This window comes from Lepidochelys olivacea (assembly GCF_965140295.1).
Source record: "Lepidochelys olivacea isolate rLepOli2 genome assembly, chromosome: 4".
NCBI lineage: Eukaryota > Metazoa > Chordata > Testudines > Cheloniidae > Lepidochelys > Lepidochelys olivacea.
The window spans coordinates 50,236,219-50,255,599 of NC_140414.1; the positions used below are offsets into that span (position 1 = coordinate 50,236,219).

At 39.4% G+C, this 19,381-nt stretch overlaps 1 protein-coding gene across 4 annotated transcripts in view; it reads left to right on the forward strand.

The window, feature by feature from the left end:
• The window catches only part of INTU (inturned planar cell polarity protein), a 112,642-nt gene that overhangs the window by 57,217 nt on the left and 36,044 nt on the right, over positions 1 to 19,381 (forward strand). For all 4 annotated transcript variants that reach the window (XM_084626363.1, XM_084626365.1, XM_084626362.1 and 1 more), the window contains exons 5-8: positions 1,393 to 1,511; positions 10,722 to 10,811; positions 12,330 to 12,407; positions 16,015 to 16,204. In XM_084626363.1, the coding sequence (XP_084482489.1) occupies positions 1,393 to 1,511; positions 10,722 to 10,811; positions 12,330 to 12,407; positions 16,015 to 16,204 (477 nt within the window). The remainder of the gene's footprint in view (positions 1 to 1,392; positions 1,512 to 10,721; positions 10,812 to 12,329; positions 12,408 to 16,014; positions 16,205 to 19,381) is intronic.

Sequence of the window (19,381 nt, forward strand, 5' to 3'; positions counted from 1 at the left end):
CTCAAATGAACAGTGTAAAGGTCCCTGTTCATTGGGAAAGAAAAGACTTTTTTTCTAACTCATTGCAATGCTGTAATTAGAAAAGGCTTTTTTTCTTAATGAGAGGTTGATGCAGAAAATCCTTGTTACAAATAAGTATTTAAAAATAGAGCAAATTAAATTGAATGAGAGTGGCAGAGCTTGCCAGTTCTCTCAACAGTGAGACTTGAAATTCTTTTAGTCTGATTGAAAATAAAATTTCCCAACAAACTTTTGGCACTGTCTGGATGTGCTTTGTCATATGAAATAAAAAAGTTAATGACTTCACTGTTGCTTTTATTTGTTAAGAAAGATAATTTAATTTTTAATAGTATCTCCTGACCTCTCTATCTTGGGTAGACTTGCTATTTCAATTAGATTATTTCCAGGCCATCTAGTAAAGATTGAAAACACTGTATAGGTTGCCATATCTCTATAGGTATCAGTTATTAGCTCTGAACATTTCATGGGTTGACAAACTGCACCAAGTATGTGGACATTATCCTTTATTTAGTTTATTATTCCCACACAAAAGTGCTTTAAGTTAAAGGTTTCTGAAGTAATTAATATAACTGTTATGTAAAATAGGTAACTACAGGATTTCCCTTAAAGAACCTAGGAATTTAAAAGAGTGGAAAGAATCAGGTAAAATAATTTACCTAAAGATTTATTACCCCTACAATTACTGATTCTGCAATTTCTTGCCCTCAGGCAGACTTCTGTTCCTGTGCACCCATGTGTAAACAATTGCATGCTCAACACCATATTAGTTAATGACCTATGAATTTTTTCAGTATGTACCTACTAATATCTTGGTTTATAAGTAAATATATCATCAGTGATGTTTGTGTAGAAAGGCTGTGTATTTATGTTGTAGTTTAGGGCCTGATCTTTAGAGGGGCTGTGAACCCACAGCTCATAACTGAAAAATGAATAACACCATGGTTCTATTAGTATGAGTAAATGCTTGCCATTGTGAGTAAGGGGTTCACAGATTTCCATTTAGGGGATAGATTACATGTTCAGATTGCTGTACAAACACGAACAAATCAGATTCCACGGGACTGTCGTCTTTTAAAATGACAAAAATATTTTTAAGATGTGAAATTCTGCAAAATGTTGTTTTTAATTTTTGAATATATTTTCCCTCATAGTAAAGTTTTACAAAAACCTTTTTTCCAAACATACATGCTTAAAAACTTTGCAAGTTTGTAGCAAGGTCTGGAAATGCCCTGACAAACCAGTGCTAGATAATATACTGGGAAGGTATGTGATAAAAGTTTTCAGGTCTAAAATAACTGATGTTGCGGATATACTTTTTCTTTAGCAATCTTTTCCTTTGCTTAACTGACTAATAATTTGGTATCCTGACAGCAAGAAATTCTTTACCAATACCCCATATCAGAAGCATCCCAAAAGCTGAAAAGTGTGAGAGGAATATTTCTCACTCTCTGTGATATGCTGGAAAATGTGACTGGAGCCCACATTATCAGGTAACAGTATTTTCAATTTAATACAAAACCTTTTTATTTATTTTTTAACTTCCCTTTCTTTTTATTTATACTGAAGAAAACATCTGTACATAAGGCTTTGTAATTATGCCTAGTCAAAACAAGAATCAGTAATACCTTTTAATCAGTACTGTTTTATTTGGTATAGCCTGCTTGAAGTTGGTCTGCCTAATGTGGCTGTACTGTGAATGGTTATGTGATACTGGTCTGTTTCTTTGCTTTCGGTCTCGGTGGCTAGAAATTTAGTATACTATGTAACGTATCACAGAATCTGGTCTTATGAACTCCCAGTCAAGCTTGATCTAAATTCTTTAGCAAGATTCCTGGATTCTGTATCATTTTAGTAAGGCAGACTGGACATTCTGTAGCAGCTTAATTTAAATTAAAAAACTAAGATTTTAACTCAGTTACATATTAAAATGAGTGATAGTCAGTACATAAACTCCTATTTATTAATTTTGATATTAAATTTATTTTATTTCCCAAATTTTTGTGTGTTTTTGATTTGTCAAAGATTTTTGTATTCTCAGCACGTAACTACATCATCTTTGGAGGTGCAGCACAGAATCTCACCCATTATTTTAAGTCTGTTTGCAGACTCAAGAAGATGAGATTGCAACAGTTTTAAACTTAGTTCACATTTCAAGTTCAAGATTTTCTTCTCAGCCATAAAATCTGAGGCATAATAGTTTTAAAAAATGAAAGCTTAAACTGTAGAACACATTTGCTTGGCAAATTCCACAGCCTTAGAATCTGAGAGTATGTCTACACGTGGAACTGGGGGTGTGATTTCTGGCTCATATAGACATACTCAGACTAGCTTACATAGCTAAAAATAGTTGTATAGTCATGGTAGCACCAGCCATGGCAAGCAGCAGCATGAGCTAACTACCCTAAGTACAAATCAGCCTGGACCTCTTGGGTACATACTCAGGGTGGTTGGCCCATGCCACTGCTGCCAATGCTACCATGACTGCACTATTACTGTTATCCCGCTAGTTCAATGAGAGCTACTGAAAGTATGTCTACATGAGCTGGGAATCACGCCCCTACCTCCAAATGTAGATGTGGCCAGAGAATACATGGGGCCCTGGTTATATGTAAGGTAGAGAGAAGTTAATGAAGCTGTATAAAAATGGGAAGAAGAAATCTTTGGGAATAGGAAGCCAGTGAAGGAAAAGGAGGGATAATGAGGATCAGCCATCTTCACAAACTAGAAGTAGGTTCCATTTTTACTTCATGTTACTCCCTCCTGACCCCTGATTTATATGTTCTGTGCCAGTCACATCAGTCGGTAAGTGTCTAAGTATCAAACCTGTCACAGTGAACTGGTGATAAGTGGTAATCTTCAGTGACTGATGTTCCTGGTCTATAACGTGGATATGTACTGGATGGTAGAATATATCCACATGTGCACAAAAAAAGCATTTAGCACAAGAACTGCTGTTGTCAGCCATTTTCTAAGGAAGCATTGGAAAGTTTTACCCGCTATACAGGTATATAGTTATACTCATATAATCCCCAGTGTGGACACTCTTATTCTGGTGTGAGTGCCTTTTTCTAGTTCAGGTTAAAACCCTTCCAAAGCAACATAAGCTAAATTAAAAAAAGTCACTGTTGTACCAAAATAAATGTATCTTCTTGGGGTGGGGGATGGTTATGCTAGTGTAACTACATTCATTGAAATTTACACCTGATGTTACACAGAAAAATCTTTCCTATGTAGATAAGACTTAAGTGTGATGGAAAGGCTATGACCTTTTCCAGTTTATGCAACTCATTATTACTTCTTTGAGTGTCCTCTGCATATTCCCACTCCAGGGAAGCACCAGCTGGTGCAGTTCAGATGTTGGAACCTTCTCATAGCAGCGCCCATTAGAGCACTGGTGCATCCCACTTACCTCTTTCCTCAGCATTCCCAAACATTATGAGGGCAAAGCTATTAAAGGGGGCATGGGGCCCTCTGCCACCTTAGTTCCTTTCATCTGCTGCAGCCCATGGATGTGAACCTCTCCGGATCCTTCTCTCAAAATAAATATTGAGTGCCTTAGTTTAACAAGTAATATAGTTAGTATAGACAGCATAATTAGAATAAAATAATCTAGTTGTTTAGGCTATTGTTTTTATTGTTTGTATGCTTAGCAATTAAACTCATCTACCAGCTTCATAGGGAATCCAAAGAGAGCCAGGTTTAAGAGGTATGCATCATGTACAGTGGCCTTCCTGACATTGGATGTCCATGTCAGATGCCTGATGTACCTAAGTGAGGGTGTGACAGAGTTGGGGTATCTTAGGGCTAGCTCATCACTCTTTGCACTTTGTAACAGCTCCCACATGGGCCAAACTGGGAGATAATTGATTAGGACTGGGTGATTAACCAGTTAACAAAGAGATTCAGCTCGTCAGCTGGGGACTGTTAAATGGAAGATAGGAAGGGAGAAGGGAAGGCTGGAAGGAAAGGCAAAGAAACCTAGGATTTCAGAGAGGTTGAGATCTCTCTCTCCACCCTCTTCCCCTGTGCCTAGAGCTACAGTGAAATTTGGGGAAAACCTTATGGTAAATAAAGTACATTGTGGTGAACTTAGGTAAGAGGGTGTGAAGTCTACTTGCAAAGAGAAATCCAGGGTGAGGGAGCATCCTCTGTGACCGCGGTCACTCTGAATTCTGAAAAATTCTCCTTTTGGGTTGAAATGTTCTATGCTTGGTCTAAACTAAAGGGTAATTTTTGTTTTTAAGAAGGTGGAAGTGTCTGAAAATAATTCATTTCTGACTATGCAGTATATATCCCCTTGCCCAGTTTGACAGATGCAGACTACAGCTATCCCAGCACAGAGAGCTGGACACGGATAGTGGGCTGTTAGTCTCAAGTCACTTCTGGAACATCTTCCATGGTGGAGACTGTAAAGGCCTAACTGAAAACCCGCAATGGAGTGCTCAAAAATCACAACAACACCACGCCACCTGCCCTTAGCACCAAAAGGAGAAAGTCTTGTTGTTGTTTAAATACAAAACTGGTAGAATTAGCGATTTTATAGGGACTCCAAAGTGTTTACTACATTCTGAAAATTCTAAGATTTCATTTAATAAAAAATGTAGGTTTCTACCTTTTTCAGTAGACTAGGCACAGCTACCTAAAAATAGATATGCTGATACCTTGTTAAGTCTTACAGAAAACTGACTCCTGCCAAAAAAATAGAAATAAAGGTCTGAATTCTGCTTCTTCAACGAGACATGAACTTCAGTACCTAAGATGGAGCATTTAACATAATGCTAATTGCCCTTCTTCCTTTTACTTTATTTAAATATTGGTTTCTATTTTATCAGGTAGTCATGGGTCATTGTTAGAGAAATTGTGGAAAGCATTAGTTTCTGTATTGACCTGATACTAAAATAAGTAACTTATTCATATCAAAAATCTTCTTCATAGAAAATAGATATGAAAGTAAATTGTGCTGTGAGCCTTATCTTTGGAGCTACTACTGGTGCTTTGTATTTGTGTTTATATACACATATAAAAAGAAAAGGAGTACTTGTGGCACCTTAGAGACTAACCAATTTAATTGAGCATAAGCTTTCGTGAGCTACAGCTCACTTCATCGGATGCATGAAGTGGAAAATGCAGTGAGAATGTTTTGTACACACAGACCATGAAAAAATGGGTGTTTATCACTTCAAAAGGTTTTCTCCCCCCACCCCACTCTCCTGCTGGTAATAGCTTATCTAAAGTGATCACTCTCCTTACAATGTGTATGATGATCAAGGTGGGCCATTTCCAGCACAAATCCAGGGTTTAACAAGAGCGTCTGAGGAACTGTGGGGGGTGGGAGGGAGGAAAAAACAAGGGGAAATAGGTTACCTTGCATAATGACTTAGCCACTCCCAGTCTCTATTCAAGCCTAAGTTAATTGTATCCAATTTGCAAATGAATTCCAATTCAGCAGTCTCTCGCTGGAGTCTGGTTTTGAAGTTTTTCTGTTGTAATATTGCAACTTTCATGTCTGTAATTGCGTGACCAGAGAGATTGAAGTGTTCTCCGACTGGTTTATGAATGTTATAATTCTTGACATCTGATTTGTGTCCATTTATTCTTTTACGTAGAGACTGTCCAGTTTGACCAATGTACATGGCAGAGGGGCATTGCTGGCACATGATGGCATATATCACATTGGTATATGTGCAGGTGAACGAGCCTCTGATAGTGTGGCTGATGTGATTAGGCCCTGTGATGGTGTCCCCTGAATAGATATGTGGGCACAGTTGGCAATGGGCTTTGTTGCAAGGATAGGTTCCTGGGTTAGTGGTTCTGTTGTGTGGTATGTAGTTGCTGGTGAGTATTTGCTTCAAGTTGGGAGGCTGTCTGTAGGCAAGGACTGGCCTGTCTCCCAAGATTTGTGAGAGTGATGGGTCGTCCTTCAGGATAGGTTGTAGATCCTTGATAATGTGTTGGAGAGGTTTTAGTTGGGGGCTGAAGGTGACGACTAGTGGCTTTCTGTTATTTTCTTTGTTAGGCCTGTCCTGTAGTAGGTGACTTCTAGGTACTCTTCTGGCTCTGTCAATCTGTTTCTTCACTTCAGCAGGTGGGTATTGTAGTTGTAAGAATGCTTGATAGAGTTCTTGTAGGTGTTTGTCTCTGTCTGAGGGGTTGGAGCTAATGCGGTTGTATTGCAGAGCTTGACTGTAGACAATGGATCATGTGGTGTGGTCTGGGTGAAAGCTGGAGGCATGTAGGTAGGAATAGCGGTCAGTAGGTTTCCGGTATAGGGTGGTGTTTATGTGACCATTGCTTATTAGCACCATAGTGTCCAGGAAGTGGATCTCTTGTGTGGACTGGTCCAGGCTGAGGTTGATGGTGGGATGGAAATTGTTGAAATCATGGTGGAATTCCTCAAGGGCTTCTTTTCCATGGGTCCAGATGATGAAGATGTCATCAATATAGCGCAAGTATAGTAGGGGCTTTGGGGACGAGAGCTGAGGAAGCGTTGTTCTAAGTCAGCCATAAAAATGTTGGCATACTGTGCGGCCATGCGGGTACCCATAGCAGTGCCGCTGATTTGAAGGTATACATTGTCCCCAAATGTGAAATAGTTATGGGTGAGGACAAAGGCACAAAGTTCAGCCACCAGGTTTGCCGTGACATTATCGGGGATAGTGTTCTTGACGGCTTGTAGTCCATCTTTGGGTGGAATGTTGGTGTAGAGGGCTTCTACATCCATAGTGGCCAGGATGGTGTTATCAGGAAGATCACCGATGGATTCTAGTTTCCTCAGGAAGTCAGTGGTGTCTCGAAGATAGGTGGGAGTGCTGGTAGCGTAGGGCCTGAGGAGGCAGTCTACATAACCAGACAATCCTGCTCTCAGGGTGCCAATGCCTGAGATGATGGGGCACCCAGGATTTCCAGGTTTATGGCTCTTGGGTAGTAGACAGAATATCCCAGGTCGGGATTCCAGGGGTGTGTCTGTGCGAGTACAGACTAACACGGCTGCTACTCTGAAACATATCAAAATGTAAATACATTGTCACTTTGTCGTTGATGTAGTGTAAATAGTAAAGATATTGGGCACTGTACCCTTCCATTTTGCTCTAAGCATTATAGAGTGCTTTTTTTTTTTTTAAGCATCACAACATTAAACTGCGGAGAACAGCTAGCATTGTTTTTAATATTTTTATGTTACTTTATCTTCACTGCCTCTTCTTTGTCTCTCCCTACATTGTGTGAATGCATTCTAATGCTCTGGCAATTATTGATTCAATTGAAGTATAGTTTATTCATGCTGAACATCAGCAGCATGTGCCAGACTGAGACTAAGTCCTCCACTTAAAATCTGAATTTACTTAACAACGTTTCTTTAAAGTTAATTTGTTTGGAGCTAAGGGAGGAGGAGAGTTGTTTTTGCTTTTTAAAGCAACATGAAGATTATGTCCTGCAGTGTAAGCTCTTTGGGGCAGGAAATGTCTTTTTGTTCTGTGTTTGTGCAGTGTCTAGCACTAACGCAATACAAGCGATAAAGAATAATGACAACCTCTTTCCTTTTTTGAGGCAATCTCAGCACATCTCGGTTAAGTTTTCCTCCTGTCCTATGTTGTTGAAAGTGCTTCTGGCACTTCGTGCTTACAAAACAGTTAATATTTGCTAGTTTTGATTGATTTAATATTTGTTGGGTTTTTTCAGTTCCAATCTTGCTTCCTTGATGCAACTGGGTGTTCTGCCGTTGGGTTGAGGAATTGCAGCCTCCTGCTCTAACCATGATATAACAGTCTAGCCTATAAAAGCTGTGAAAATGCTTCTCCCTTTACTATAGCTTCTCTTTTCTAGTGTACGCTGCTTTCTTGCTTCATTTATTCACAAACCATTAGTATATACCTAGTCTGCATATTTTAGGCACCAGACACTTACCTCCACTAATTCTTGGACTTGCACATATGTTCTCCCTTGCATCCTCTTACATTCCATATAGGTATCAGTACTTTGACTCACACTTCATCCGTCATAGCCAGTAATTATATGATTTTCTTGTAAATCCTTATGGATGCTGAATGGAGATTCTCCCACAGAGGCATTTTCTGACAGCTCCAAACTGTCTAAAAAATACCTTAAAACAAGGCAACCTATTTCTAGATGTCCTACACATTCTCTATTCTTGTACCCTCAAGAAAAGGTTACAAAATCCATGAACACTTAGACTGACTTTTGCTGGTAAAGAACTATATTTCCCAAATTTAGATGAAAAATTAAAGTGTAAAATCATTTCTTATGGCTTCTAGAGGCTGTTACATATTGTTTGAAAAATGTAATAGAAAATACCAGTATTCTGTCCAACATTTCCTCAGTCAGAAAAATAGCTTTTGATTTTCATCTCTGTTCATGTATGAATCGTTGCTGAGTATATAATGAATTGCTGTGTTTTCTATTTTCTATTCATATTTACTTCACTGCTAGTGTCTAACTTTTTGTTTGTAAAGAACATTAGAATACCTTAAGTTGGAGAAGACTAAGGTGGTCACTCTTGTGCTGGTGAATGGCAATGATCTTTAATTCTATAATAACTCATTACTGACTATTATACAATATAAATATTGGAACCAAATAGAGTGATTTAATCCTAGAAAGAGAGCTTGAAAACTGAAATTATTTGCTTTTTTAAATTTTAAACTGAACTCTTTATAACTTTATTTCACTTTGATACAATGATATCTTAAGTTGCTATTTAAAATGTCTAAGGCTGTAATAGGAATGGTGGGGAAAGTAATACTTGGAAACTGTGGTCTGTGAAAATTTCAGTACCATTATGACTGCAGGATGTTACACCCACTAATACCCACTGTTTATGGCTTCATGTTCCCCATTAGGGTAGTATTTCAGCATCTCATAAACGTTAATGAATTAATTGTCACAGCAATTACATGATTTAGAAAATATTGTTACTCAAATTTTACAGATCAGGAACTGAGGCAGAGGGAGATTAAATAATTTGCTCAAAGTTGCACAGCAAGTCTGTGGCAGAGCCAGAAATTGAACCCAGACTTCTTGAGTCCCAATACAGTAGTACTTTAATGACAAAGACCACCTTCCTCAGTCTTTTCAATTTAGGTGGAGAGATATTTATAGTCTTCTAAAACATCTTGAAGTTTAGCAGCAACCAACAAACTCAATCTGTTAGTGTTCTATTTAATCTGAGATAGTCTGGTAGCTAGATTATTGGATTCCAACCCTCTTTTTTTGTCCCACTTCACTCTCCATTTAAAATATGTACATTCTCCATATATTTCTGTGATTAATACACTGAATACTGTAATGGTTCAGGCTTACCTTTGTCATTATTTCAGCTAAAAAATTTTGAAAGTGCTGAAGTCCTATTTTCAAAAGAGGTGGGGTCTCTCATATGAGAATATAACCAAGGGTTTGACCACTGAAAATGTTGCCTAGAGTCTATAGCCGTACCACTTTCTGTTGAAATCCTGTTAATTTTGTAAGCTAAGTGGAAGACCTCTAAAGAACACCTTAGTGGCTCAGAAAGAGATGATTGCATTCATCTCTGTGACATAGTACCTGGTTCCCACATGGGGCATGGAGTTACTTCAGGAGTCTTTTGGTTGGAACATAAAGCAAGTCCTCTCCTTTGTGGTAGTTTGTCCCAAGGCCAATTTTGTAACAATAGGGGCTTTAACCCTAGTGTCTTGGACATTATACTTGGCCTGGCTAAATTCTCTCTTTAGTTTCCACTGGAAAAAATATTCTGCATTTCTTATCTGACACTCTTTTACGTACTGTAGTATTGCTTTGTACCATTAAATACAAATGACTGTATTTCAGTGGTTGAAGAACCAATCCCTGTACATACAGCTCATACAAAGTTATGGTTTATATGGAAGTTTATAAGATATGTTGGATGTGAAATGCTGCTGTCTGTAAGCTCATTACTATTAACAGCATGCTCTACATCTTAATGTGCAGTGACACATTTTTCTTCAGATATTTATACTCTTGGTGCCAGATCTGGTGGTCTATTCCTGGCCCAGTTTGGCAGTGCAAAGCTAGCATCCCTCTTATCAGTAGCCACTCCAAAGAAATCAGGAAAAGGCAATAAAGAGGCAAGGACCGGAGGAAAGCTGTTAAAGGGTGGTTCAGTGGATGCTCTCCTTGTAGTTCAAGAATGCATTTTTCTAACCTAAAAGGGGACAGAGCCTTTTGGAGCTCCCACGTGGTAGAGAATTTTCACTGTTCCCAGTGCTCACCGGACTAATCTGGGTGTGTTTTGCAAAAATCATTGGTATAAATACATCTTAATTTAAAACTGGACAATATTTCTAATTTGTTTGCACTCTCCAGAAATTTTTTTCGCTGCCTTTTCTTTAGTGTGTTCCAGTATTCTGCTGTATTTAGAAAAAAAGGAAAGATATCTAGCAGTTTTTTCAGTAACCGTTTGTGGAAATGTTAAGAAATAGATCTTATTGTTATGTTTTCCCATTATCCCTATCAATTTGTTTAAAAAATCTATTGAACAGCAGATGATTACCTTACAAATAACTTGTAGAGTGTGCACTTCAAATTCCATAATTATAAATGCAATTGTGTGACCCAGCTGAATACTCAGTATTTAAGTGAGCATAAAGCTTTATATATTAACATTCAGAATAAATGATGACCCTTCATAAAGCCTAAGTAAACATTTTTTTCTGGCTTTATTTTTCTAGCTCATCCCTGTTTTTGTGTGGGAAACTGGTTCAGGTGGTTTACTGGAAAGAATCTGACAAGTTGCTTGTGATTGGCCTTCCTGCAGAAAGGTGAGTTTTAAACATAGCATGTTTATTTTTTAGAAGATTATTGAAATGTGCAAAGACCTGGGAATAGTAACTTTCTTATATCACTTTAATATATGTATAAAGCTATGTTTTCAGTTGTATGGCTGGTAACTCTGCACCTATGTAGGAATTATTCAGCTTGCGGTGTATGGAAAATCACTGCCAAGAACTTGACAGAACTAGTTTATCACTGAAAAAAATTGTGACTTTTATGAATATTTGAAATCCCCTGAACAAAAACTGCTATTTGTGTGGAAAAAAATTATAGTTAATGTGATGTATCTGATTTGGATTGTAATCTCTTTACAGCAGGGATTCTATTCTTTATCTAAGTATACAGAGTTTAGCACAACGGGGCTGCAATCCTGATTGGGGTCTGTAGGTGCTACTGCTATACAAATAACAATAATAGTGAGTGCATTGTCTGGGAGGCAGGAACTCCCAAGTTCTTTTTCCCAGCTCCACCACCGATCTTTGTGTGACCAGGAGTAAGCCACTTAAAGGAAAACTACTGTATATTACTATTTAAGTATGTAGCGTATGTGTAGGGCCCTACCAAATTCACAGTCCATTTTGGTCAATTTTATGGTCATTGGATTTTTAAAATAGTCCGTTTCACAGTTTCAGATGTTTACATCTGAAATTTCACAGTGTCGTAACCATGGGGGTCCTGACCCAAAAGAGGGTTTTTGGGGGGCTGTAAGGTTATGTAGGGGGATTGTGGGATTGCCATCCCTACTTCTGCGCTGCTGCTGGCTAGGGCACTGCCTTCAGAGCTGGGCAGCCAGAGAGCAGTGGCTGCTGGCTGGGCACCAAGCTTTAAAGTCAGCGCCACCACCAGCAGCTGTGCAGAAGTGAAGGTCTCAGGGTATGGAAAGGTGGGTTACCATACGTCCATGTTTTCCTGGAAGCTTCCCACCTGGGTCTGGGACTGACAGTTAGACCCGCAGCCTCTCTGCAATGTGGGGTGACAGCTCGAGCCACAGTCTTTCCACGCGGGGTAGGGGTGACAGCTCAAGCCGCAGCCTTTATGCATTGGAGGGAGGGGAGACAGTGTGAGCTGTAGTCTCTTTGTGCAGGGGAAGGGGGTGACAATTTGGGCCGCAGCCTCTCCACCCAGGCTGGGGGCTGACAGCTGGGGCTGCAGCCTCTCCACTTGGGAGAATGGGGGTGTGACAGCTGGGGTCGCAGCCTTTCCGCCTGGGTTATGGGCTGACAGCTGGGGCCGCAGCCTCTCCATGTGCTGGGGAGGGGATGATAATTGGGGTCTCTCCCAGACAACAACAGCAGAGCTTCCTACAACCAGGAGAGGTTCCCGGAGGTGGGTCTGACCCTGCTCCCAGAGCAGACCCTGCTATTCTATTTTGTGTGCGGGTTAGAAATTGTGCATCAGTGAGGCCAGCAGCAAAAAAGAAATTCACCCTCTCTTTATCCGTGATGCATTTCATCATATTGTAAACACAGTTTAAACTGTTTTTTTATTTTGTTTTGTTTTGCTAGTGTGCCTCTTTCTCAGCTAAGGAACATGATTACAGATGTTGTCAGAACCTTAAAATTTATGTATGGTTCTTTGGACAGGTAAGTGCTTCCAAAGGATTTATTTTTAATAACTAATTTTGAGGTTAAAAGAGAAGGAGTACTTGTGGCACCTTAGAGACTGACAAATTTATTTGAGCGTAAGCTTTCATGAGCTACAGCTCACTTCATCGGATGCATGCAGTGGAAAATACAGTGGGGAGATTTTATATACACAGAGAACATGAAACAGTGGGTGTTACCAAACACACTGTAACCAGAGTGATCAGGTGAGCTATTAACAGCAGGAGAGAAAAACCTTCTGTAGTGATAATCAAGGTAGGCCATTTCCAGCAGTTGACAAGAACATGTGAGGAACAGTGGAGGGGGGGAATAAACATGGGGAAATAGTTTTACTTTGTGTAATGACACATCCACTCCCAGTCATTATTCAAGCCTAATGTAATGGTGTCCAGTTTGCAAATTAATTCCAGTTCAGCAGTCTCTCGCTGGAGTCTGGTTTTGAAGTTTTTTTGTTGAAGAATTGCACCTTTTAGGTCTGTAATCAAATGACCAGAGAGATTGAAGTGTTCTCCGACTGGTTTTTGAATGTTATAATTCCTGATGTCTGATTTGTGTCCATTTATTCTTTTATGTACAGACTGTCTGATTTGGCCAATGTACAGGGCAGAGGGGCATTGCTGGCACATGATGGCATATATCACATTGGTAGATGTGCAGGTGAACGAGCCTCTGATAGTGTGGCTGATGTGATTATGCCCTATGATGGTGTGCCTTGAATAGATATGTGGACACAGTTGGCAACGGGCTTTGTTGCAAAGATAGGTTCCTGGGTTACTATTTTTGTTGTATGGCATGTGGTTGCTGGTGAGTATTTGCTTCAGGTTGGGGGGCTGTCTGTAAGCAAGGGCTGGCCTGTCTCCCAAGAACTGTGGGAGTGATGGGTCGTCCTTCAAAATAGGTTGTAGATCCTTGCTGATGCACTGGAGAGGTTTTAGTTGGGGGCTGAAGGTGATGGCTAGTGGTGTTTTGTTATTTTCTTTGTTGGGCCTGTCCTGTAGTAGGTAACTTCCGGGTACTCTTCTGGCTCTGTCAATCTGTTTCTTCACTTCAGCAGGTGGGTATTGTAGTTGTAAGAATGCTTGATAGAGATCTTGTAGGTGTTTGTCTCTGTCTGAGGGGTTGGAGCAAATGCGGTTGTATCGTAGAGCTTGGCTGTAGACAATGGATCATGTGGTGTGGTCTGGATGAAAGCTGAGGCATGTAGGTAAGTATAGTGGTCAGTAGGTTTCCGGTATAGGGTGGTTGTCAAGGTTCCTCCCCCACTCTGAACTCTAGGGTACAGATGTGGGGACCTGCATGAAAAACCTCCTAAGCTTATCTTTACCAGCTTAGGTCAAAACTTCCCCAAGGTACAAAATATTCCACCCGTTGTCCTTGGACTGGCCGCTACCACCACCAAACTAATACTGGTTACTGGGGAAGAGCTGTTTGGACGCGTCCTTCCCCCCAAAATACTTCCCAAAACCTTGCACCCCACTTCCTGGACAAGGTTTGGTAAAAAGCCTCACCAATTTGCCTAGTGACTACAGACCCAGACCCTTGGATCTTAAGAACAATGAACAATCCTCCCAACACTCGCACCCCCCCTTTCCTGGGAAATGTTGGATAAAAAGCCTCACCAATTTGCATAGATGACCACAGACCCAAACCCTTGGATCTGAGAACAATGAAAAAGCATTCAGTTTTTTACAAGAAGACTTTTAATAAAAAATAGAAGTAAATAGAAATAAAGAAATCCCCCCTGTAAAATCAGGATGGTAGATATCGTACAGGGTAATTAGATTCAAAAACATAGAGAACCCCTCTAGGCAAAACCTTAAGTTACAAAAAAGATACACAGACAGAAATAGTTATTCTATTCAGCACAATTCTTTTCTCAGCCATTTAAAGAAATCATAATCTAACACATACCTAGCTAGATTACTTACTAAAAGTTCTAAGACTCCATTCCTGGTCTATCCCCGGCAAAGACCCAGCATACAGACAGACACAGACCCTTTGTTTCTCTCCCTCCTCCCAGCTTTTGAAAGTATCTTGTCTCCTCATTGGTCATTTTGGTCAGGTGCCAGCGAGGTTACCTTTAGCTTCTTAACCCTTTACAGGTGAGAGGAGCTTTCCCCTGGCCAGGAGGGATTTCAAAGGGGTTTACCCTTCCCTTTATATTTATGACAGTGGTGTTTATGTGACCATCGCTTATTAGCACCATAGTGTCCAGGAAGTGGATCTCTTGTGTGGGCTGGTCCAGGCTGAGGTTGATGGTGGGATCGAAATTGTTGAAATCATGGTGGAATTCCTCAAGGGCTTCTTTTCCATGGGTCCAGATGATGAAGGTGTCATCAATGTAGCGCAAGTAGAGCAGGGGCATTAGGAGGCAAGAGCTGAGGTCTCAGACAGAGCAAGCTTTTATACCAAGTGTTTTGCTTTTTGTATTTACATGGCTTTGCACTGGGGATTCTATTGCACTGGAAGCCTGATGTCTGTATGTTGTTGTCTGTTTTTGTTTCAGCCTTACACTAATACAATTCTTTTAACCTTCTTTGATAAGCAGTATTTTTTTTAAACAGCTTTGGTCCCGATCATGCAAAGACTTATACGTGTGCTTAACTTTAGACATGTCAGAAGGTCCATTGCAGCTACTGGGACCTATTCTTCTAGACTTTTAGGTGGATCACATTATTAGATTGTTGTTATAATGTACAGTCCATAATTTTTAACTTTATTTAAGACAGGGACTGTCTTCCTCTGTGTTCAGAATCACCTAGCACATTTTGAATACTACTTCAGTTTTCAATAAAAATGCCAAGGGCTGATGTTAGTATTAACTGTATTAATTAACTGTTAGTATTAACTGTATTAATTTCAGTGTGAAAATCATAATCGTTATTTCTATTCCTGTGTTAAATAGCAAAAAAATATATGTGTTGTGTTCTAGGCAGAATAATTTGACATGACATCGGGTCTCCTGTTTACTCCAATAAGCATGTACACACCACTTCTTATACATTGGCAATTTTCAAAGATATACTGGCAGCTATGTACATGTATCTCCGAAAAGAATCAAACACTGAATATGATGGATAAATCAGTTTATTTTTGTACAACTTTAGTAGACATTTGGAATAGAATTTTTTTCTCATTTTCTGAAGGTAATATGAAGAACATGCTATAGTAACTTTTTTATTTAAAATTGTTTTGGTTGACATCAATTAAACAATAGTCAACAATGGCAGGTACACTAAAAATAATTAAATGTCTAAAGAAAAGGAGCAGGTAGAGTCATCCAGGTCACCAAAGAGATGAATGTATTTTAGAGCCTTATTTCAAAATCTGCAATTTGCTGTAAGATGTAAACTGCAGAACTATTGGTATTAAGAAGTACCAGTTGTTTTCCAAGCAAACCTATTTTTATTCTGGGTAACAACCTTGTGTTTTTTGTTGTTTAACACTGAGTGGTTTTTGTTTGTTTGTTTTGTTTTAATCCAAATGGAGTATCCTGCTTTGAAGCATCTGCTATAACATAGACAATTATACAAACAAGGTACCAGTCTCTCGATGTTATTCTAACTTCCAGTTCATATTTGTTCAGTGCTTTTTGCCAGGTGGAAAACATTTCCCGCTTGGATCATTTTTTCAACCTGTTCTTCCAGCGAGCAATTCAGCCTGCCAGACTCAACTCGAACGCCAGCCCCAGTGCTCAGCAGTATGATGGCTGCAGTGCATTGCTTTTAGACAATCTCCCAGGGGTACGCTGGTTAACGCTGCCACAAGAAATCAAGGTAATCTCCTTTACAAATCTCTTAAGAAGGTCTTTTACGGGACAGGGTAAACATTTGACAAAAGCAATTTCTTTACACACCATTTTCTGTGTTCCTTTCCAAGGTAGCTTTTGCTGTTATTTCTAAGATGTAATTTAAACAAAGGCTTCCCCTGTTCCAGGCCATCATTTCTTTCTACCAGATCCTTCTATGGAGCAGTAATGCTGAATTTGGAACCCCACATACATTTTCATAATCAACAGCTTAGTGTCTTCACTCAAGAATCAGGTAGGAAGAGAAGATGAACTAAAAAGGAGTTAAGGCCTTGTTTAACAAAAACATCTGCAATATGTAGCAATTATAGTAGAAAAAACAATTGATGGTACATGTGTTTGTTTCGTTCTACCATTTAAACATTTTTCCAGTAGGCAGTCTTCTAATCTTTAATGTCATATTTTTATTTGAGCAGCTTGTGTTGCAGGAGAGTTGCAGCCAGCTGCTGTAGAATCTGAAGAGATGGCCACATGACATTTGTGTGGCAACACACTGGTGCAGCTTCAATGCATCATTTTTCTGTATCTAATTCCCCCCAGATTCAGGCAGGAGTCGAGAGCTACACAGAAAGGATTTTTGGTTTTCTGTACTAAACTGCAAGGTGGTGGAGGGTAGAAGAGAAAAGGTGAAATATTCTGTATAGCATAGAGAGCTTGGAGTCTTACATCTGAACCTCTTCTTCCTGAAACGATCTGAAAGATTTAAGTGGGGGATATTGGAAATTCCCCCAAAACAGAAGGAAAATCACTATATAAAGAAAAAGAACTTCAAGAATAACTTTGTAATCAAAAGCCAATTACTAGACCTTAATCTATTTCCATAAGCCCCACCATCACCTTTTCTACAGCTTGCCTCCTGTCTACACTGCAGAATTTACTGTGCTGGAGCAATGTGTTATAATACATCAGGAACACAACCGTTTTGTCTCGCCTTTGTGGGTGCGCAGGTTCTGTAATATGGTCCCAACATGATTTGGTTCTTCCTACATATGAAGTCAAAACTGTGCTGTAATGTAGTTGGCACACAATCTTGCTCCAACATAGTAAATTTTGCAGTGTAGAAAGAACCTAATATTTGGAGAGAGTTTTGGGAAGACATTTTATGGAAGCGCATTTAGGGTAAAGATGAGTAATTGTGTTTTGGTGAGAAAAGAGATTCCTGACATATGTTTTTCTTTATATTGTGTGTATATAGGTCAGCTCTTGTTTTGTTTTTTTGAATAAACACTTGTTTTTGTATAAACTTAGCTCATAGTTTTACATTAGACTAACTAATTTGTTTCTGTTTTACCTCATCTTGCGTCTGCTGTTAACTATGGAACTGTAACTAAGGAAGGAGAGAAACATTCTAATCTGATTTTACAGAGGTCAGGAAGCCCAACTTTATATCTGAGCACTAAAACAAATGAAATAACCCCTGTTTGATGGCAGTATACATTTTATTACATTTTCTCTCTAAAAGTAAAAGACCAATTTCCTTTGTTATGAGCAACCTTTCTTTAGGCCTCTAAAAGCAGGCAAGGGTCTGACTAATTAGGGTATAAAATAAAAATATTTGTTAAAAGAAAACAGTAGAGTGGATCTTTAAAAACAAAAAAACAAAAACAAATGTTTCTTATTTGGGCTACCATCTTTTTCTTCTTCTTCTTTATTTGGTTTTGTAGATTCCAAGGCCAGAAGGGAACATTGTGATCATCTAGTCTGATCTCCTGTATACCACAGGCCATAGAACTTCCCCAAAATAATTCCTAGAGAATATCTTTTAGAAAAACATCCAATCTTGATTTAAAAATTGTTAGTGATAGAGAATCCACCACAACCCTAGGTAAATTGTTTCCCAGGATAGAGTCTCCCATCCTGTAAATATGGCCTACAATCTTTGTTCCTAGATGTAAACATTTACATTTAGCTATAATAAACTACATATTGTTTGCTAGTTCCCAGTTTAGCAAGCAATCCAGATTGCTGTGCATTAGGAACTTGTCATCTTCATTATTTACCATTCCCCAATTTTTGTTGTCATCTGCAAACTTTATCAGTGATGATTTTATGTTTTCTTCCAGGTCATTGATAAAAATGTAAATAGCATAGGGCCAAGAATAGATTCCTGCAGGAATCCACAAGTAAACACTCAACTCAAGGATGATTCCCCATTTGCAATTACATGTTGAGACCTATCAGCTAGCCAGCTTTTAATCCATTTCAGGTGTGCCCTGTTAATTTTATATCATTCTATTTTTGTTAATCAAAATGTTATGCAATACTAAGTCAAATGCATTACAGAAGTCTAAGTATCCCATCACAGGCAGTACTACAATATGTTTTGATCTTTATGTCCTGTGTAAATTTTGATTTTCTTGACTGACATATCCATTGATTATATGTATATATATATGCACTGTGACTGTTGGACTTCATCTTTCATAGCTGCTATCTATCAGGCCTACAACCCCAAGGTCCTGATAAGGCATATTCTGTCAAATGAACGTCAGTAGCTGTGGCCAGACACTGCTCTGTTCCTGTCCTGAAGGTATGAAGGGCAGCCACAAGAAGTTCTTTGACAAAGCACTAAAGCAAGAGTCTAAGGGTATATCCACATTGCAATGAAAGCCCAGGATTATTGGAACTTAAGTCAGCAAACCTTGGGTTTGAGAATCCAGGGCTTGAGTGTCTACACTGATTGCTGACCCTAGGTTGAGAAATTTTCAATGCCGGGTACCAACATCCACACCACAGTATACACATCCAAGTCCAACCAATCATATCTCAGACTTCCAAGCACCCTCCCAAAATGTGACTGCTGCTGCCCTTTATTCATGGCACAGTGTGGGAAAACTTGACTGTCCATCCCCGTGCGTCACAGGAAGTTTGAGCAGCACACCAGTACATCCTGCAAAGCCGTCATTTTGGTCTGCATGCTCCAAGCAACCGGAGCCAGCAACCTGGAGGCGTTGCGAGTAGAAGAACTTGCCTTGCTTGCACTTTCACTCTTGTTTGAGGAAACAGGCAAAGCTTCCATGAGTCGCTGGTAGACGTTCCAGCTGTGTTTGCTGACCCACCAATGACACCTGACAGAACTAATGATGGGGGAGGACACAGACATGGTAGACTCGAACTGGCTGGTGCTGCTCATGACACAGTCCAG